Source organism: Sturnira hondurensis, unplaced genomic scaffold, assembly GCF_014824575.4.
Source record: "Sturnira hondurensis isolate 20B ecotype Veracruz unplaced genomic scaffold, ASM1482457v3 Scaffold0006505, whole genome shotgun sequence".
NCBI classification, from domain to species: Eukaryota; Metazoa; Chordata; class Mammalia; order Chiroptera; family Phyllostomidae; genus Sturnira; species Sturnira hondurensis.
This window is the reverse complement of record NW_028079136.1, coordinates 2,317,606-2,339,551: the sequence shown is the minus strand read 5'-3', so window position 1 is coordinate 2,339,551 and position 21,946 is coordinate 2,317,606. Positions and strand designations below refer to the sequence as shown.

The 21,946-nt window shown below is 48.0% G+C and overlaps 1 protein-coding gene across 2 annotated transcripts in view; it reads left to right on the top strand.

Annotated features, from left to right (window-relative positions):
- The window catches only part of INSC (INSC spindle orientation adaptor protein), a 115,416-nt gene extending 93,675 nt beyond the window's left edge, over positions 1–21,741 (top strand). For both annotated transcript variants that reach the window (XM_037050167.1, XM_037050168.1), the window contains exons 9-13: positions 1,512–1,690; positions 10,577–10,643; positions 14,707–14,862; positions 15,832–15,908; positions 21,176–21,741. In XM_037050167.1, the coding sequence (XP_036906062.1) occupies positions 1,512–1,690; positions 10,577–10,643; positions 14,707–14,862; positions 15,832–15,908; positions 21,176–21,304 (608 nt within the window). In that variant the 3' untranslated portion in view covers positions 21,305–21,741. The remainder of the gene's footprint in view (positions 1–1,511; positions 1,691–10,576; positions 10,644–14,706; positions 14,863–15,831; positions 15,909–21,175) is intronic.
- Positions 21,742–21,946: the final 205 nt, after the last annotated feature.

Below are 21,946 nucleotides of genomic sequence, written 5' to 3'. Positions count from 1 at the left end.
TGGTGGCTGTGAGGATGGAATGACCTAATGAGGGAAAACACTGTACAGCAGTGCCTTGCACAGAGTGAACACTCAGGGTAAATTGTAGCTGCTGCGGCTCCTGGCCTCTCCGAGTCTCAGCTTCTACCTCCGTAAAGGGAGACAACCATTTTCTACTGTAAGGGTGCTGAGAATTTAATGGCAAAGTGCAAGGCACACTGCGGGGCCTCAACTAACATTATTTTGTGTCCCTTTGTAGGTAGGGACCGAGCACTGGAAGGTGCCCAAAAGTGCCGGTTTCAATGTCAGAACCTAGAAGTACAGACTCTTTGGAAGCAAGAACTAAAGATCAGGATAAAACATAGTTCAGTATGTCTTGGAAACTTCATTTCTCCTCTGGGATCATTTTCCTGAGGTGTGGCTTTTCTTCCTGTATTTTCATAGAGGTGTTATCAGTAGCAGAGGGCTGGGACCCAGGAAGAACCTTGATAGATAGTCTAATTGGAGCTGAGAGTCAGAAGTCAGATCCATTAAGATGGGCAGGCAGCACCATGGACAGAGACCTTCTATGCCTTCTCCTAAGGCAAGAATCCATTCTAGGTCAAGTGGAGCCCATGGGCGAATGTATTAGGTGGTGGAGGGATGCAGGGATTGGGGGTGGTCCTCCCTGCCTTAGAGATCCATCATAGCTACCAGTACTATTACAGATGTCTTAGTAGGGAAATCTGCTTAAGTCTGGGTTGTGACCACTAGGGTCTGAGAGCAAAAACCTCTTCAGAGTCTTGGTATAGGGCTTATTCTGGGACCAAAAGGAGATACTGAAGCTTTGCTGATGGCAGCTTGAGAGGCAGAACCTTTATGTTTTAACTTTAGCCCTTTTCTCCAGGCAAATGCAGCAACAGTTTAGTGTATGTTAGTGGGGATGTAAATGGGCCAGGAGCTCTCTCCCGCCTCAGGGCCTTTGTACATGCTGTTCCTTTGACCTGGAACATACTCTTCACCCAAATATTCTCCTGATTGCCCCATTTTTCTGTTAAGGACTCAGCTGTCACATTCCCAAGGAGACTTTCCTTATGTACCCCATTGGGCTTCTAATTATTCTCTCTTTTAACATTTGTTTATTTTCTCCCTTATATTTATTATAATTTGTAACCATTTATGTTAATTTTTTAAATGCTCAATTTTTTCCCTGTCTACTACTAGGATGTGGGCTCTGCAGGGACAAAGACCTGATCTGTTTTGCCCACCATATCATCCCAGGACACCAGCAGTGCCTGGTACATTGTGTTCACTCAGGAGATACTTGTTGCATAGAGAAGTGAATAGGAGTCATGCACTGGGATTCAAGTCCCAGCTCTACTGCTTATGCAGACAGATACATTTCCCTCTTGAATAACCACTCTCCTCATTTGGGAAGTGGGTGTTATAACTCTTGCCCAGATTTTCTCCCAGAGCTATGGTGGGAACCAATGAGAAAACCAATGTGAAAGCACTTTTCAGTGGAAGCTCTTTCTTGCCTCTTTGCCCACCAGAACTGTGCCAAGAGGCGTCGTCTGGGGAAGTCTTCCTGCTGGCCTCTGCGGCCCTTGCCAACATCACCTTCTTTGACACGATGGCCTGCGAGATGCTCTTGCAACTGAACGCCATCCGCGTCCTGCTGGAAGCCTGCAGTGACAAGCAGAGAGTGGACACGCCTTATACCCGGGACCAGGTGAGAAGCTCGGGAGAGACCAGGCACAGGGCCTGTCACCAGGAGGACAGAAGTCAGGAGGTCAGGGCTTAGGTCCTGGGGTGGGCAGCATGGCCTGCTGCCCTCAGTCAGTCCTGCTAGTCTCATTCTGTAGAAAATGTTGCGGCGTGCCTCCTTGCCCGTGGAGCATCTTCTTGAGCCCATTCACCTCCCCTCCATCCCAACCACTGCAGACCTTTCTGTATCTCCATTCACACCTGTCCATTCTAGGAGGCAGGGACATCATGGGAAGGTCCCTGGACCTATGCCAAAAGTCTGTGTCCCACTCTTGTCAGTGCCTGTCTGACACTGTGACCTGCAGCTAGTTTTGTCTCTTCTCTGTGTCCATGAAAACAGAGGCTTGGGGTAGATCCTTGATTCTGGGCCTCATAGCCTCTGCATCTGTCTTAATGTTTTTGTATATCTGAGCTCCAAATATAAAGTTTTGTTGGGAAAAAAGGATGTTACTGTTAATGTATCTGAAAACATTGAGTGAGGGGATTTTAAGGGGCTTTGAGTTCTGCAGTTCTGGTATTCTGCCCTGTTCCATCTCAGACATACTCAGCCTCTCATTTCCCTACCCTAGGGTGGGGTGGTGGATCAGGTGGGTTTCAGGTCTCTGTTAATTCTACCAGGTGCCTGAGCTCTAAGTTAGTTAGATGATCCCTAACCCCCAACCCAGCTCATCCTTGTCTGCCTCTGAGTCTCCAATCCCTGCCTGTTTGGTTAGCCTCATTACCTAGTAAACCTGCCGTATCTTCACATTCCAGCTCCTACCCAGCAAGCCTTGCAAAGCCCTCCCTGATGGCTCTGGGTCTCTGCAGGCCACACCTCACAACACAGTGTTGACTTTTCTAATGATATTTATTCATTCTCAGTTATTTCATGTCAGTTCTCTCTCTCCCCCTCCCCAGAGCATAGTTCGTGTTTATACTTCCCTGGGATTTCTTAAGGCCTCTGTTACGAAGAAGTGGGTTGCACTTCATTCGTTCTTTCTTACCCTTAGAATCACTGTGGGGGCAGCTTTGCCAGCAAGTCCCCCTGTTCACCATGGATGGCGGTGAAGCTACCAAGACATGATCTGCTTGGGAAGGAGAGGTGGTCAATCTCTCAGAGGAGAAGGACCAAGAACCGGCACTTTTGGGTGGTAATGCACAGGGATACAGGTGGCAAGGATCAAACAGTAGATAACATTTCAAAGAAATCTGAGGACTTAGTCTGAGTCAGTGTCTGTTAGGTAAGGGGGTTGCAGAAACTTTGGGAGACATACTCATTTCCTGCTCAGACCCTTATCATATGAATGAAAGCACTCTTAGCAAAGCAGGCTTCACAGGACTTTGTGAATTCTTTCTTATGCCCGATCAACCTGGATCCCGCTCTAGCTAGCAAAGAGCTGTACCGTCTTCCCGGTCATAGGTTTTTAGGCTTAAGTGGATTAGAGCCAGGAAGCGCTTCTCCCAGACGGAAATGGGGACTCAGGCCATGTCAGAATAGCCGGGGGGCGAGGGTCCATCACTCCCTCTTTGTTGCAGCCCTCTGAGTCCTTCCTTGAGAGCCTCCCAAGTGATCATGTCTGGGTTAGATTGCCCCTCCTCTGAGGGGGTCTTACCCATCACTGACTAACCGACCAAGCGTTGGGGGCAGGGGATAAAGCAGAAGCAGCGCTGCTGCCAGGGAGATAAGCTTTGTCTCCTTAGTGGCTTGCATTCCGGAGGTCACTCACTCAGGTCTCACTCACTCAGCCTTATCCATGGGGGGCAGTTACAACTCCTGAAGCCAGGCAGAGCAGTTACCAACAAATCACTGTCCATAGAAACTCACATTCAGGGCAAATTTTCCAGTATATAAGCATTTGCCTCTGGGGTTTCTAATCATTCTATGAAGCTGGTAATATTTGCTCCATTTGACAGATAATGGTCTTGAGGCTCAAAAGGATGCCCCCCAAATCATAGGGTTGGCAAGTTGCTAGCCAGCATTTCAATCCTGGCCTGACTTTGGCTGACTTAGATGGTCTTTGACTGTCATCTCCTGTCCTCTTTGAAAATGAAGTGGAGGTCATGTAGCTGTGTCGTCAGAGAGACTGAGTATTGATCTTCGTCATTTATTCATTGGTGATTTGGGCAGGTCACAGCCTCCTGGGTGTTGGTGTTCTCTTCTGTTAATTGGGACATGAATGTCCACCTCACAGGGTTATAGTGAGGGTGAGTGAGATAATCTTTGTAAAGAACCTGACACAATGCCTAGCTCCTACTTAGTCCTTAATACATGATAAATATTGTTTTTAAAAACTTAATGCCCCCAGAAAGAGCATGAAGAATGAATTATTCAACATCCTTAACTTGCCCTCCCAAGCCAACCACAGTAGGATTTCTGACTTCCCTTCTGGTCGAGTCTTTCACTTCTTAGAGGTGAACAAGCTCCCCACACAAACAAGGTACACGGGGAGTACAGACAGGTACAGAGGGATGGCCAATGGCCTGCTCGGTTTCTGAGGGGGACCTGCCCAATGTGCACTGCAGTCACTGCCTTTGGCTGCGGGGAATGTGGCTAGAGGCCCACCCTGTGTGGTGTGCCTTGCTCCTTCTCCCCTCTTCTTCAGCAAGATACCTCCAGTTGCCGGACCTCTCATCTTCCTAACGCATTATGAGGTCTCTTCACCTTCACATGCCTCTCTGTGGCCAACTCTGGTCATTTCATACAGGATCCAGCAGTACATCAAAAAGAACAGGAATTTTGGAGTCAGATGAACCTGGGTTCAAGGATCCTCTGCTGTGATAATCATATAACTTTAGACATTTCATTCTAATCCTTACTTTTCTCATTTGTGTATGTGGCTGAATAAAATGTACTTCACAAAGTTGAAGTGAGAATTAAATAGATGAATGAATAGAACCTCATGGTACAACTCCTGGCACAAAGAAACTATTAAATAAATGGAAGCTCATGTCAATGTTATTACTCTTATTGGCCTTTGGATGTGTGGCACGCTGCCCTGAGTGGGGGACCTCTGGAGTAGAGTTTGCTTATCTGTAAAAGGGAGGTGATCTCTTTCAGCCTAGACATCCCCTATGCCCTATGTGCAGAGGCCCTTGTTTTATCATGACGAATGACTGGCCCCTCTTGAAACCTCATTGATTCCTAGGAAGGAGGGGGTTCAGGGGGGAGAGAGAATGTGGTAAAGTTCTATGTAGAGGGCAACTCTCTGACTCTGGACTCAGGAGTTTTTCTGCCCCACTCCCTAACCACCTCGCCCCCCCGCCCCCCCCCCCCCAGTCTCACCTTTCTCATCCCTCTTCTTTCCTTTTCACCCCACCCTTTAAGTTTGAGCCAGTCACAACTCCCACCATCCTTAGGATGGCTCACCTTCTGCCCTGACTCAGAGCAACCACTTAGCTAGTGAGAGTGTTCCCATTAAAGAAACAAATGGCTCTTTCCTGAGGCAGAGGAAGGATTAAGGTGATCAGAGAGCTCTCTGTAATGAAGACAAAGAAGATGAATTAGACTCTGAAGTGCTCACCGCCCCCTGAAACACTTAGGAGATTAAATGCCCGTGAAGTTTCCGGTAATGCATCTGCTAATGACGCCAACGTTGTGTGGAGCCTCTTGGTCTTGGATCTATACTTGGTCCATCTCCATTTGGACATCTAGATGAGAACCTTTCCATCATCTCAGCAAGCTGAGTCCACTTAATTTGTCCAGCAGAAGCCTTAATGGCCATGCCTATCCTGTACCCCTCCTTGGGGGTGTGGACAGGGGTTAGGGCAGCCCTGTGTCTGCATTCTTCCTCTTGCAGAAGTACTCCCTGCTAGCAAACCAAATTTTAATCCACAGGAGGTATTCTCTGGGGGTCCCGCTGCCTGGGGAACCCAGCCACAGGTGTGATGTGGGCAGTGGGGAAGGGGCTGTCTCACGCTGGCTCACCCCTCCCCTCCCACTACCTGCCACGCAGTGACAACTGAGGGTGAAAGAGACCTTGCTATCCCATCTAGCCCAAAACACAGACTTCCCCGGGCATGACCTTCTGTGGCCTTCGGAATTCATTGCTGTGGTAGAGGTAGGGGTGCTGGTATATACTTCCCACCAAAACGTGTTGTCTGCTTGACATTTTAGAATGTCCAGATTTTGTAGCATTTCTGAGACCTCACTGTGAAAACTATTACCAGGAGTCCTTTTTATCAGAAGTTCCAGTTACTAGAGATTATAATTTTGACTCACATCAAAAAATACTTCTGTGGTTTACCAAGTCCTACCATAGACACGTATGACATAGTAGAAACAGCACAGGCTTTGGGTTGAGACAGACCCGAGTTCCAATCCTGGCCCTGCCATTTCCTAGCTGTGTGACCTTAGACAAATCACTTGATCTCTCTAAGTCACACTTTCCTCATCTGGGTAATGGGGGTAATAATATTCTCTCTCTCTTGGTGTCATTATAATGATCGGATGGCATCATGCTCATCAAGTGGTTAGCACCAAAGTGGATGCTCAGACACGGGCAGGGCAGGGGTGTGTGACGGAACCAGGAGCTGGGATGGGTCTGAGATGGGGAATGCCAGCTTTGGGCCAGGAAGGTAGGGCCAGGGAGTGTACTCTGTGTGGTGGTGGGTGTAGTGTGGTACAAGGCAATGTGGCGTGTGTTGTTTCAGTCTGTGTGTGCCTGTATGCCGGTTGTGTGTGTGTGTTATTGAGGGGGTGGTAAAGATAGTAAGCTGCTTAGAAAGCGTGGACGCAGTGTCCTCAAAGAGACCACACCCTTCTACTCTCAGACCCCTTTGTCCTTCAGAACAATATCCTTGTCTTGGTTCCTTCTGCTCCTTGGTAGAGGAAGTGGTGTGGAGGGGAGAAGGCAGGGCAGGGAGGAACAGTGGGCTTTCCCTGGAGGCTGGAAGGGATTTTGCTGGCTGCTCTCAGGGCTGTAGTTGGCACAGTTGATACAGCTTTTAGAGAGTAAACACAGTGATAACAGAAATCTAAATATTCCATCTAGCAATTAACGAGTAATTCTAATTACAGTCATACGAACTGTTGGCCTTTTTGTCCTAATTACTGACAGCATTAAAGCAATAATAATTTTTCATTAAATACATGTCAGCGATCCTGTGTTGTAAGTTCTATTAGATAGAGCACCTGCCTCTACTTGGGCGTCCCGGGTAATCCTCGCTTGTTATTCATGTGGCATTGTCTTCAGTGTTAGTTTACACGGAGCACACAGGGACAGGGACAGAGTGGGTGTGTGATCACAGGCAGACATCGGTAAGGATGTGAGACAAGCCTGGTCCACACCTTTGGGGTGGGCTGCGGACTGCTGTTCCTGAGGCACCTGCCCTGAGCCAGCACAGAGTAAATCTTTTCCTCCATGCGCATGCTAATATCAAAAAGCTTTGCCAAACTTCTTCCCACACAGGGCTGTTTCTTTTTTGAACCAGTGACGTGGGGGCTCCCTTGCTGTTATGGTTCAATTTGTTCTTCACCTCCATTTTCCTAAGGTGGTCAGTTAGTGGGAGGTCAGTTTGGGAGGTGAAAGGGAAAATGATTTCAAGATATAACAGAAGGTAGTAAGCACAACATTTGTTGGGTTCTCTGCTGGGAAGGTCTGGGAGCTTGCCTCCCTTCGGCAGTGATCTCACAACAGTGGGACATGTGTCGATACCGGGTTGGTGCTCCTGGACGCAGTCTCTCAGGGTCTGGGTGCTTGCAGGTTGTTTCCTTCAGGCAAATGATACTCATTTTATTTAACACGTGTTCTAGGTGCTTGACAACACATTAACTACTTTAATTCTCATAATGGTCTTATCAGTGATGTCATTTTGATGCCCTGTGTTAGGCCAAATAATGTACCCCCACCCCAAGGATGTCCACATCCTAATCCCCACACCTGTGAATGAGCGACCTTACGTGGCCAAAGGGATTTTGCAGATGAGATCAGGTGAAGGAGCTCGATATTATCCTGGACTGTCCATGTGGGCCCAGTGTAACCGCCAGTGTTCTTCTAAGGAGGAGGCCAGAGGACTGGAGTGAGAGACCCAGGTGTGATGCAGGGAGCAGAGGTCAGAGTGATGTGCTGTCACATGCCAGGGAACACAAACAGCCTCTGGAGGCTAGAAAAGGCAAGGACGTGGGCTCTAGAGTCTCTTGAGGAATGCAGCTCCGTCAACCCCTTGATCTTCCCTCTGTTAGACCCACTCAGCCCTTCTGACCTCCAGAACTGCAAGATAAAATTGTGTTCTTTTAAGCCACTCAGTTTGTGGTAATTTGTTGAAGTGGGAATAGAAATCTGATACATCATCGTTAACCAAGGCACAAAAGGTGAAGTAGCGTGGCCAAGATCACATGGAAAACGAAGGATAGAGCCAAGGTTTGGAGCTAGGCTGACCCATGCGCTTAGCCAGTACGCTCCCTTGCCTCTCCCCTAGGCTGCTCCAGAGGCTGGTGTCCTCTCTGTTCATCAAATAACTGCCGAAGGAACAGTGCCTTTTCTCTCAGGAGGAATCGGACTTAATTGAAAACCATCAGACAGGATCGAATCAGCCTGGGCCAGGGGAGAACTGCCTTCCTGGCTCCTGCACTCTCTCCCTGACAGCACTGCTCTCTGGTGTCTGAGATGAGCCTGCTGTCCCTGAGGTCCCAGCCCCGGGCTTGACTGTGAGAAGAAACTTTGATCTCCCTTCCCCGCTACATCATGGTGCACGGAGCACGTAAGGATGTTTCAAAATAGGGGCCTCGAGGCAAGGGCCTAATTGGCATTTATTCAAATTGTGCTTAATTGAGTACTTCATCTGTACCTCAGAAAACCACATGGGGTACGGGTTCTGTAAAGAGGAAGCAATTTTCATTAACAGGGTCTAAATTAGTCTGACACAAAGGCCTACCTGTGTCTGTGACACAGCTAATAATTGCCATGTAATGAACTTGATGCTGCAGACAAAGGTTTCTTTTTCTTTTTTAAATTTCATCCTTCCTCCCTCTCCCCCTCCCTTCCTCCCTCATTTCCTCCTTTCCTGCCTCACTCCCTTCCCTTTTGGATCAGTATGTCAAGCACCAAGCAAGCATGTCTATTCAGAGAGGCCAGGCTGGTGATGGTTGGAGTGTAGTAGCTGCTGGGTGGTGGGAGTGGAGGTCGTGTGCCCTGCCCCTGCGGACAGCTCAGAGAAAGCCAGATCGACTGTGATCCGTCATGGACTTGGCCTCGGGTCTCCTTCCCCAGACTGGGTGCTCTGTGCCTCTTGGGGAACTTTCATTTTCAACTACATCTTCAACTCATGTTTTTCCTCTAACTCCTTCCACTCAGCCCACAAACACTCATAATCTTAACAGGGTGGGGCTTTTGAGAGTCAACCCTCCTTTCGCCCCACTATCTTTCTGAAATGCAAACAGGAGCTCGTGGCTCCCTTCCTCACACCTTTGGTAGGGCAGACTTGCCTGTGGGGTCAGGCGTCTGGGGGAGTCTCCCGTCTCTCCCCTGGCAGCCCTCCCCGGTCATGCTCACCCAGCCAGGCCTCTGCCCAGGTCTGAGCTGGAAGGGGCTGCCGCACACGGATGCCTCGGCAGTTGGGATGCGTCCCCCTTGTCAACATCTGTTTAGTGGGAATGGGGAGGTAGATATTCTATTAATGTGGCAAATTTTTCTTTCTTTTGAAAAGAGACCTATTATGTAATAGGTCTCTTTTACGTAATAGGTCTCTTACCCAGTAACCTATTTGTTATCCAGAGTAATATGCCAATATTGAACCAATTAAAATCCAGTTAACACCCTTTCTTGGTGAATGTCACATTGCTATCCAGTAATAAGCCAGTTTCAGAATTTAAGCTGCCCAAACTGTCCTCAGGAGACTGCCAGCTGCCTCCTCAGAGGTGGGACCTGGCCTCAGTTATACTGGAGAAACTTTCACCAGGGATAGGCCTGCACCAATGAAAAATGTTGTTTTATTTTACTGCTTATTGTACTTGTCATGTGGGAGCGCTGTCTGTTTCCGTGGGTTTTCATTTTGCTGTTTATGTCAGGAGCAGTGTTGTGGGTGGTGTCTGAGGTAACAGGTGGCAGGTTTTCCACATTTCCCAGGGGTAAATTGGCACCCTGTACAGTTTGGGGGTCTGCCATGGGTCCCTTGATGGTCCATTTCTTAATCCAGTTTTGTGCTGTAAGCTCTCTCTGCAACCTTGACTAGGCCAGGGGGCGGGGATGGGTGAGCTGTTGGCTGCCCAGCCCATGAGGTCCCAACCATGGCTCACTGTCCACTTGGTGTCAACATCCCTCTAGGATAGGTGGAGTCCCTCAGCGATGACCAACAGGTAAGGCTTGCAGGCCACAGACTTGTAAAGTGCAGCTGAGCATGACCTTTCTCTATATAGGTCATATTATATAGATTCTATATAATATGTGATACTTGGTGTATTGGAGGCCCTTCTAGCCCACTCATGTTCTCTAACTTGACCTTCATCTCCATTAATTTCAGGTTGAAAGTAGGTGGGGTTCAGTATCAGGGCAAAAAGTTAGGATGGAGGGAACCCCATCCAGGCAGAGGCTAGCCAGGAACCTGCCAGTTCCATCTGCATGTCAGGACCTGGGACCAGAAGGACTCTGCAGAAAGTGTTGCTCGTCTTCTCAGGGGACCTTGTTCTCTCCAGGGGTGTCCTGGGTTCCATCCCAGGGCCACGTGCTGATAAATGGGCCTCAAGTCCCTGGAGAAGCACATCTGGGTGGCAGGAGTGCAGAGGGTAAAAGAAAATACCCTGGAAGGGTGGGCCAGGTGCCCAGCGAGGAATCACAGGCTACAGGAAAGCATTGTCATCCCCGGCTCACCTGTCCGTGGAGGGCACCTTTTGGCTCAGATGTGCCCATTTTCTTAGCTTCTCAATTGTCTTTTCCAGATTGTGACCATCTTGGCGAACATGTCGGTCCTAGAGCAGTGTGCCTCTGACATCATCCAGGAGAATGGTACGTATTTTGAGCAGAGGGCAGGTTGTGTGGGTTGTGTGCCTATCCCGAACCGCGCACCTTTGTGCTTGCGGGAAGGCCTAGGTGGAGGCACACAGATTTGTACGTGCAGATCTGCACAGTCACATGAGTGTGTGTGGGGGTGCTTATGTGTGCAGCTGGACCGGTGTGTAAATGTCCGCCTCCCCTCAAGGAGCCCCACTTCTAGTGGGGGACAGCGAGCGGGAGACAGAGAAGGCCCGAGGGTGGCAGTGCCACGTGGAAGGCAAGGCAGGGCAGAGGGGAAGGCAGACCCAGGGTGGGAGGGCGGCCGTTGCTCTTTTCACTAAGGTGGTGAGGGAAGACAGAGATTTCATGATCCAAAAAGTAAAAATCTACTCCTACAGGAGGATGCATCCCAGTTTCAAATCACTCCTATCTTCTTGGACTTGGCCTCAGTGGAAAGCTGAAGAGGCCAAGGAGGGCGGGAGCAGGTCGGGGCCGGCTGGATCCCTTGACCCCTCACCTGAGAGCACCTCTTTTGCACTTTCTCCCCCACTCCCACCTTGTGCTGGGGGTGTCACTGAGGTCCACGGGAATCGAGCCAGGTTTCCTTGGCCTGAAACTGATCTAAGCAGCCTGTGCTGGAGGGCAGGCCAGCCTCCTTGCAGCTGGGAGCAGAGTGGTGAGGGCTTCCTGTGACAGGGAAATAAGGGAGCAATTAGCAACCGGTTGGAAACCAGACACTAATGAGGACAAGGGGGCTGGGAGCCAGGGCCAGTTGCCTCTGCTCTTGTTAACCCCCCTTTCCGGGTGGCCCTGCTGTTTTAACTAACATACGCATTCCTCACCCCCCATTGCTCTATTGCTAATTGAAAGACACCATTTTGTGTTAATTCTGTGTGATGAGCTAATAATGAAAAACTTTCCTGAGCCGCTGATGCTGGGAGCCTGAGGGGTGTCATTTGTGGCCTGTTCCTTCAGCACTTGGAGCTTAAGTTCAAGTGCTCGGCAAGAGTGGGTCACCAGAGGCCTGTGGGTTTGGGATTGGAATGTCTAGCACCTGTAGAGGATGGGTTTGTGGTTTATACAGTGGTATGAATGGACTCATTCAGTCAATAATTATTGAGACCTAGTTTGTGCCTAACATTGTGCTAAACAAATGAACACAGAGAATATCAGAGTCTAGAAGGAGAGGCCAACTAGACAAATGTGATAATGTGACAAAAGTGTGACATCTATGATAAAATAGTGCAGGTGAGGGAGGATGGCATAGCAGCTGACACCATGAAAACTGGAAACAAACTGACTGGCTCTGCTTTTTACTTAGCTGTAGGACCTCTGTGTTTCCATCTGCAAAATGGGAATAATACTGATACCGACCTCTCAGGAATGATGTGAGGATGAATAGAAAGCCTGTCAGAAGTGGATGTGGCCCAGAATGAGCACTGTGCTACCTGTATCTGCTCTTTCAGGAAACAGTGGCTGTCTCACATGGTTCAGCTGAAGAGTTTGGTGAAGGCTATTTACAAAAGGGGGCTGGTCTGTGGGATGATGATGTGGATAGCAGACCTCCTGGGCCGGCCAGGGCCAGTCCCGCTGTATGGCCTGGGCTTTGGAAGGCAGTCCTCTTACTGGCATGCATAAGAGTCCGATGTACCTTGCCCTGCACTCTGGTGACTTAGTCTCTTGTCCTGCCGCAAATCCTGTATGTTGGTGGTGGTGGGGAGCTGGATGAACTGGGCCCCAGGAAGTTGGAGACTGTGGTCGCTGGTCATCCTTATACTGGGAGGCAGGCCAGGGCAGCCCAAGCTCTTGGCTGCCAATCCATTGGCCTCAATATCCCCCTTTCAGCTAGTTTTGCTTCTCCCTGTGGGGCTGGGGACTGAGCTGGAGAGACTGCTTTGGGGGGTACCATGATGCTGGGGGCTGGTCTCCGAAGCTGCAACTCCCCACAACTCCCAGGCAATGTTTCTGCCACTGAGCCTGGCCAGAACTTAGGAAACACATTCTGGATTGTCCCAGGCAGCCCCAATTTCATAGCATTTTGCCATTTTCTACGCTTAAAAAGTGTATGTTTAGAGACAACTTTGTTTTTATATACCTGTAAGACTTTTCACATGAATGCATTCACATTCATTTATTTGATAGTCATTCCACAAATATTTGAGCTAACCAGTACCTGGATACTTTGGACATACACACACAGGAAATGGGCAAAAATCCTTGCCCCGTGAAGCTTACCTGACGGTTATGTGAGAAACTATTCCAGGTGCTAAGCTGAGCATGGGAAAATGGGTTCTTTATGGAAACCTCAACCAGAAAGCGCTAGTAAAATTTCTTAAGCTTGTGGAACTTCCCAAAGTTGTTAACTTGGTGCCCCAGTTCATGTCCTCATAGGCTATAATATTCATATCACAGGACATTAATAACCATGAACTTGTCTTAGGGACATGTGGGCACAGGCACCTGAAGGTTATGTTCTAATCAGTGACCATGGAGACAGTTTCAGAGAGAAGCACCTTTCCCAAGGTTAGAGTACGTGGTGGCAAAGATAACTGGTGCTAAGAAAGACAGGACCTTCAGAGTCCCTTGTACCCATAGGGGGAAGAAACTTACAAAGCTCCCCCAGAGAGAGAAATGGCCCCTTCCCAGGACTGAGTAGTCCTAAGGTTTATAACTAAGTAACTCACAGTCCCTGTGCATGGGGATCCAGGAGAGTTAAAAACTGTATGTGGTTCAAATAAGATTTGGAGATGCACATGGCCAAGGCACTGGACTGAACCTGACTCCTGTGTGAATTTGGGAAATCGCTTCACCTCCCCAGACCTCGTGCTTGTCCGTGAAATGGGGTAGAGAAAGGGGTTGGACTATAGAGCTCAAAGGACCGTTCCAGCCCTGTGGTCTAAGTTAAAGGCTTCAAACTTTGGTGTACACAGCACCCAGATAGGTAATATAAATGGGTGATATGGGCTCAGCAGGGACTGGATCAGTCTCATTGAAAAGACGGAGCTTATAATAAGCTCCAACCAATTGTTGTCATGAAGCACTGTGGGCCCAGGATGTCAGATGAGGCAGTAATATTTTAGAGGGTAGAGATCTCCCAATTTTCATATTACCAAAAAAGTAATAAATATTTTAGACACCGTGTGAAGCAACAGAACAAAGCAAAATACATCTGTGGGCCATGTCTGCTTTAAGTTCCAAAGTTGCAAGTGCCACTGGGTACAGGAAAGGGGAGCGAGGGCTAGTGCAGTGCCTCCCACAGAAGATGGAATTTTACCACTACCTGCAGATGGGAACTGCTAGAGAGGCAGGGAAAACGACATTGTCTGCAGAAAGAATTAGGTGGGCAAAGGCACGAGGTGGCAGTGCATGTGGGTGTGGGTTTGTAGGACAATCAGAAGACACATCTGGTTTCAGGGGAGGATGGGAAGGCTTCTCAGCCAACCAAATTCAGGCCTAACTCTTTCAATCCAATTGCTCTAGCTTCCTCTAGTGTTTAAATCACTTCTAAAATATTTTGATCTATTGCTCAGTCAGTCTTGGTTTGGGTTACCTCCCACCAGGGGGCCCATCACCGCTGGACCTGACTTAAGATGCAGCCGGCATCAGAAGTGACGAGGTGATGGAGAAGAGCCATATTATCTGAGTTCTGACACCAGCTCCCCAACTGCTAACTGCATGACTCTGGAAAAGATACTTCACTTCTCTCCGGACCTCAAAGTGAATTATACTAGTAACCAGTTCATGAGGCTATTGGAAGGTTTTAGGGGATCATTGACTTGCTGGGCATTTAGCACAGTGCCAAGCATGTGGTAAAAACGGTCAGCAATAGCATTAAAAAAGTAAAACGAGATGCCCTCCAGAGGTCCTTTCCAAGTACGCTGACTTAGTACATGCAGTCAGAGACATGCCCAAGGCAGAAGGAGAAGGGGTGGCCTTGTCTAAATTCCTTCCTGTGTGCGACCACTCACTCATTCTGCCAGCCTGTGCTCAAGCCTTGCAGCTATCCGTCCAGCTGGCCCCAAGGGGAAGGCTCCTCACTGGAGTGGGTGCCAACTATTCACTGCCTCTTGCCCAGGGGTCCAGCTTATCATGGGCATGTTGTCTGAGAAGCCAAGATCTGGGACCCCCGCTGAGGTGGCAGCCTGTGAGCGAGTCCAGCAGAAGGCTGCGGTGACCCTGGCCCGTCTCAGCCGAGACCCAGAGGTGGCACGTGAGGCCGTGCGGCTGAGCTGTGAGTGGTGCTGGTTGTGGAAGTGGGCAGGGGCTTGGAGGTGGGAACAGCCTTGCTTTTGGGATAGCAAGAGAGGAGTTAGAGCAAGGACTGGCTGGGGTGAGCCCCACCCTCTGGGCGCTGGGAAATGCTGGGGTGGAGGCCCAGGATACAGTCCCTGGTCCAGTTTGTACTCTGGGGCTAGAGCAAGAGAGAGGAAAGGCCTAGAGAGGTCTTAGTTGGCCACAACAGTGACTCACCTGCAGAATTCCTGTCACATAGGACCTTATTCTTTCATTTGCTTATTCACTTCCTCATTCATTCACTTATTTACTTATTCATTTATTCATTTGTTCATTCACTCATTAGTTTATCCTTTTGCTTATTCATTAGAACACTTATTTATTCATCATTAACTCATTTATTAATTCACTTATTAAATCACTCATTCAGTTAGTCTCTTATTTACCCAATAAATGTTTTCAGATACCCACTCTGTGCGAGGCTCTGTTCCAAGGGCTAGGCATATAATATTGACCATAACATTGTCCCATACACAGGGACCTAATAGAGTGGCAGGTATGAAAAGAAACACTTGCATTTGAGTATCACAGAGCAATGCTCAAATCAGGTCCAGTAGCCCACATTTATCTGGGTGGGTAAAAATATATTTTAGCAAGGAGGTGAGTCTCCAGCTGTGGTTTGAGGAGTTACTCTGCTGTGAAGGCTGAGAAAGGGCGCTGCTCCAGGATCCTGGCCCTGGCACGGGTCTGTTCACACCTGAGGTAGCAGGTTTCTACCACAAGCTCCTCTAGCTGGGTTCACTTTCTTTCCCCAGTCGACTGGAGGGCTGTTAGGGGTCCTGGGAGCCACTTGCTTCCACAAATCCCACACAGAGAGCTGAGTGAGAGAGAGTGGAGTACCCCTGGGTCAGGCCTGGCCAGGCTGGTCCCCACGCTGGGCTTGAGATTCTCTGCATGTTTCACGCAGGTATGTCCCGCCTCATTGAGCTCTGCCGATCACCCTCCGAGAGGAACAGCAGTGATGCTGTGCTTGTGGCCTGCCTGGTGAGTTCTCAGTCTTCCCCCAGCTTTCTCCATGGTCAGGAGCACTGGCTATGCCTTGGTTGGTTTGGGGAAGCCCTGGAACTTCTCTGGGCTTCAACTTTTCTCTTTAAAGTGGTAAGAGTAATACTGGTTCATATAATTCAAAAAATTGTGAAGAAAACGATGTGAAGTCATAAATGTGAAAGATGGGGAACAGGGGCACCACAAACCTTTGAGGTTCTAGGGAATCCTGACAGCAATCAAGACCAGAGTGGCCGGCTGGTGGAATGCTGGATGGTGTTAGTGGCATTCTGGGGCTTGTTGCATGTGGGAGCTAGGGTCTGAATGTCTCCTTTCTGTCCACACTGGACATAGTGAGCAAGCCTCCCTTGCTCCTTGGAGGAAAGCTTCATGGCTTCCTTCTCTCCTTTGCCGAATAGGACCGGAGCAATAGGACAGGACAGAGAGTATTATTCAACCAGTCCCCAGAATCTTCACCCTGAACCAACCAAGTGCATCCTGGGAGGTCCCCACCCAGCTTATCTTTGATGTCTGGGTCACGGATTAATCCATCCAGTAGCACCTGATGGAGGATGCATGCCGTGTCCCTATACTCCTCCTTGCTGCGCTCTAATGAATCTCAGAATAGAGCAGCTTCCAGTTGGGAATGTGGAGGAGCAGGGAAGCCATTGGATATGTAGGCTGGTTAACATCCAGGGCCTTGATTGGTCCTCAACAAGTGCAAGGGAGAAGTGATGGAAGTGATGGGTTTAGAGGTCCTTCAAGCTGCATCACAGTAAAGCCCTCTTCTTACCCATCTTGTTGTTACAAAGTTCCCATCATTTCTGGGAGCTCCTGATGGGTATTGTGTGGTGGAAACAGCAGGGCATTGTAGTCAGACAAACCTGTCTCGGTTTTGCCGTTAATGAACTATGTGATATTGAGTAGGTCACTGCATGTTACACATTTTATTCAGTAAATATTTACTGAGTAAGTCAATGTATCATGCACTCTTCTAGGCTATGGGGATAGAGCTGTGAAAAAAATAAGACAAACATCTCTGCTCTCATGGGGCTTTTATTCTGGTACATGCAGAGCAACCTTAACCTTCTTTATGCTTTTGGTGATCTGGCAAAACTTACGGACACCTTCTCAGAATAATGTTTTAAAGGCATACAATAAAATATGGAGAATTAACAAAGAAACCAGTTATATTAAAGTAAGTATAGAGTATTTAAACAGGTGATATGTCAATATATACACATTTTAATTAATAAGAGGGTCTAATGAGCGTCGTAACCTGACTAGTGATGAGCGCCAGTAACGTTTGACGCAGTCTGCAACTGTCATGAGCTACAAAAGGTTCTGGGATTTCTGCTGGTTAACAAGCCACGGGGACTGCTGAGGCCTCATGGTTTGTTGCTACATTCACAACTGATGGAAAGGCTAAGTTTCAGCTGAAGGTTAATGAATGTAAAAGCATAATTTTTAAATCCAAGTTCGCAGAGCTTCTTAATTTTGTCTGGCCTAGTGAGTCAAATGGAGAGAGAGTAATACCCTGCAAACTCATAATAGTTGGCCCCAACTACCATTACCTCGACAACTCGGGCAGCTGGCAACTGCTGGGCCCTGACTAAGTCCTGAGAAAATGCTGGGAAACTAAGCTCCATTCCGATATATGGGCTTGTCACAATTTGTTTTTCATTTTCATTATTAGTTCAAAGAAGAGCACCCAGAAAGGTGTGGCCACTGTCTTCAATCTCTGAAAGGGCTTTCCAGGGGAAAAGGGATTAAATTCCTCCCTGTGGACAAGTTGCTGCACACTAAAGAGAGCCCCTCCCTCCCTAATGCACCCACTACCTGGGTGCTGCGCTCATTTTCCTCTTGACAGTTCACAACCATGACACTTCCATGGTCCCTGTTACCTACGGCTACTGTCCCTGTGGTCCAGCCCTTCACAGTTGGGCTCTGACACACCTTGGCATCTGAAGGCCTCCCATTGCCTCCAGGCCTCGTCCTCTGGCTCGGGCAGAGTGCGGTGAGCCACCCTTGGCCCTTGTTCCCAGCAGCTACGTTTTCTGCAGCTCTGCCAGCAGCCCCTTCAAGACTGAGATCAGAATCCCTCTTCTCCGTGAAGCTTCCTGGGAGTTCTCCATGCTCGGAGGCAGGGAGCACCTGTACGCACCTGGGCCCGCCTGCTTGGATTTCGTTTTCCTCATTAGGAGGCAGGTAGCGTTCTCTGGTGGTCCAGGTGTCATAAAGTGAGGCTCTTGAGTTTAAACGCAGGGCCTACCTGGTGCTGCAGGTCATGACGTTTGACCGAACCATCTTGTTTCCGGCCATGCTTTCTCCCCTGTGTCTTACGGCCCTGGTCTTGTTACCTTGGCTCGTGGGAGGATTTGAATTTCACCCTTTTTGAATTTCACCTTTCTTAAGGTTGTTATTCTTTTCCAGCTCTTTGTTTCTCCTTGGGTTTGGTGCCTATTTCTGGCTTGGCTGATGGACTGATAGACTGTCTCCCCCCATGTTGGTGGGTGTTTGTGGTTCGGCTGGTGGAAGGGTCTCCATATTTGCTGCCCCCTGGCTGGTGGGATGGGGGCCACTGGGAGCCGGGCCTGGTGGATGGACTTGGAGGCTACCTCTCCTGCCCCTCCTCAGTTTCAAAGGCTCCTTTCAGACAGATGGAGGACACTTTAATCCTCTTCTCCCATGTCTGGGGAAGTGGTAGCTCAGAGTGCCTCCTGCAAACAGGATTGATTTTTCCTCACTGAAGCAGCTGTCAGGGGGCTGCCAGGCTTGTTAAGTACTTAGGTGTTTTCAGACTGTCCAGGAATGAGATCCTGGGATGACTGGCTGCTAACCCTCTGAGGGAAGCAGCAGCCAAGAGAAAGGATTCGGGAGGGTTAGGGTCTTTGAGCCCCTGGGTGCTGAGAAGAGGGTGCTCTGAGGTGGTTTGGGTTCATGTCCTGCAGACTTTCTGGGGACCCTGGGTGTCTACTGCCTTTGTGTTTTTTCAGGTCTGTTTCTAGTTCTCTGTCTTGTGTTTCGTAGAGGTTCTCTGCTCTCTTAGGGGTTTCTCTCCCACCTTCCCCTTTCTCTCTTTTTATCAGCACCAGCCCTCTCTCTCCTCCTCTTCCTGACTCCTCCCCTCCTCCCACCGCTCTCCGATGATTCTCCTGCCCTGGGGTGTGATCTCTTTTTCTTTGTCATCACCTTTCCCTCTTTCCATCTCCCTTTCATGCTTGGTCTCATTTTTTCCAGCAGTTCATCTCCGTCTCTCAGTTTTTGTATTTCCTTTTTTGGTTCCATTTTTTTGTTCTCCTTTTCTCTGTCTTTTTGCTACTTTCTTCTATCTTATTTTCTCTCTTTATGGGTCTATTTCCTTCTATTTCTTTGTCTTTCTTCCTCCCTCCCCCTTGCTTTATTTTACCCCTGTTGATATAAAATGCAGTGCTAGCCTCACACCCTCATCTGCTGAAGATCCCTGGCTTGTTTTTACTGTGACAACTCAAGGGTCACAGGGTTATTTCTCCCAGCTGGATCAAGAGCAATCAGAAAGTGACATGGAGTCAGCCTCTTTAGCTCTTGGGAAAATCATACCCCTGGAGAAACAGGGCAGACTAACATGAGACAATCTCCTGGAGTCTGCTTCTTGCCACTAGTGTCTCAGACCCTGGCCCTGAACACAGAGACACATGTCCCTTCTTGACCCACTAGACATGACAGAGCCTGTGAGTCCAATGACCAACTAAAGGCACCTTCTGTTTCACCATCTTGGCTATTTCTCAGGAACAGGTTACTTCTCATGTCTAGGTAATGGGTCCTATTCCTGCCTTATTAGTATAAACTAATATTCTGGGCTTGCAGCATCCTGCTGTGTGTGGTGGTATGAGGACCTTGGAGCTGAACTATTGGGTGACCTTGGAAAGGCCACTTTCACTTTCTGAATCTTAGTGTCCTTATTTCTAATTGGAAATCATGATACTTACCTTGCAGGATCCTGTAAGTATTAAATGAAATATTGTGTTGGCATTTCTCCTTATTTGCTTCTTCTGCCATTTCAGATGTTGCCCCCATGTGTCCCAGGGGAAGGAAATCCTTAAGCTCCCACCTTGTTTCCTGATGTGTAAAGGTTCCAGAGGAGGAAAGGAATTAGTATTTATTGAGCATTTAATATGCACTGCCTCAGCTCATTGGTGAAGAGGTCTATATAGATACATAGTTCACATTTGCAGTTTTAGGTAGCCCTAGCAGTGGACTCGACTTTAAAGCATTTTATTTGACCTTTTTTTCAGCAAACATTTATTGAACTCTGTGCTGGCTTGTTCAACCTACTGTAGAGACAAAAAAAAAAAAATCAGACAAACCAGAGTCCCTACCCTTGTAGAGCTCAGAGCCTAGTGTGGGAGATAAACACTTCAAAGACAACTGCAGTCGAGTCTGAGAAGGTCAAGGTCAGTGCAGGGGCTGTGGGTGCACAGAGGTGGGAGGAACAGTCTCTGCTCCAAGGAATCAGGGAAGGCTTCTTAGAAGATGTAACAATGGGACAAGCCTTGCAGGATAAATGCAACTGCTGGCTAGAAAGGAGTGGGGAGGGGCTTCATGTCATGGAGAAGAGCTGAGCAAGTCCCATGGGTGTGAAATACAATAGCATACTCAGGAAAGAGTAAAACTCTCAGTATGTGCAGACATGGGCAGTGGTTTCATTCTGCCTGCAGCTCTCCTCCCTGTTCATCTCCATCTCGATGGCAGAATCTCCACCTCCTTCAACTTTATGATCTTCCTTTCTTCTTATTTCATAACGCTCTTCTCAGAACCTTGCTGAATTTATGAATAAATGAATAGTCCTTTTCATTCTAAGGTTTCTCTAAGGTTTCTCTTGGAACTGGGAACATAATTCTACTGATGCTTCTGGCAGTTCTGGTCTCTAGGATGAACAAATATTTCACTAAGTTGACCAGATACTTAAAATGACAGATCTTGAAAACAACTAGGTTCCCTAGGATGACTGAAAAGCCAAGATGGCAATACCATTATTAAGATCACGAAGACTTTCAGATGACATCCACCATGGTGACCAAGGTACAAATGGAACAAGTGATGAGATTGCTATGATGGTCAGGTGACCAAAAGGACTGGATGACTAAGGTGTCAAGGTGAGGATCAGCTCAAATTGCCTGGTAAATAAGCCGCTTCCTGAAATGCATCTCTTTGAGTAGTTGAAGGAAATACATGCACCTGAGGAGGGCCCAGTCTGATCTGTGCCATCTCTTCTGTTCTCTCCCCAGGCTGCTCTGCGAAGATTAGCTGGGGTCTGCCCTGAAGGCCTCCAGGACTCCGACTTCCAGCAACTAGTCCAGCCCAGGCTTGTGGACTCTTTCTTACTCTGCAGCAACATGGAGGAGAGTTTCGTGTAGCAGGTGTGGGAGAAGAAGGGCACTTGGCCCCATTCGCATGCCCACTCTGAGTACACACCTGTGAACGCACCTGAGTAAACACCAGCCACTTTAGCTCCTTATTTATACTTAATTTATTTTTTACATGAGATGGACATAGGGCTAAATATTCTAGCAACATCATCAGGCAATCTGTCTTCCTTGGGACTGTTTTTTGTTTTATTTTTTGACTTCTGTGACTTTTCAGTTGCAGATGTTGAAATGCATAATGGCTAATATGACAGATGGTCATAAGTGATTTCACTTCAGCTTGCTTTCTCTACTCCCACTATGTAATCTTGCCTCATTTAAAAAAAACACAACTTGGGAACCAGAGTATTATAACTGCCCAGCAGTTTTTTCAAAGTTGGATTTGCTCTTTCTAAAAGATTTTAAATGAAATTGATAGTTGGACAGAATATATTAGAAAGAAACTTTTATTCTTTAATAAATGAACTCATACCAAATTTGTCTTGGATTACATTATGTCTTAGACTAATTTGGACTAAATTTTGTCTTGGACTAATTTCTTGCTTCCCAAGGTTTCATGCCGCAAAAATTTCCATCTGCTAGCTAAAACTGCATGGAGAGTTGTGTTGTTTTCATAGGTACATAACTAGGTTA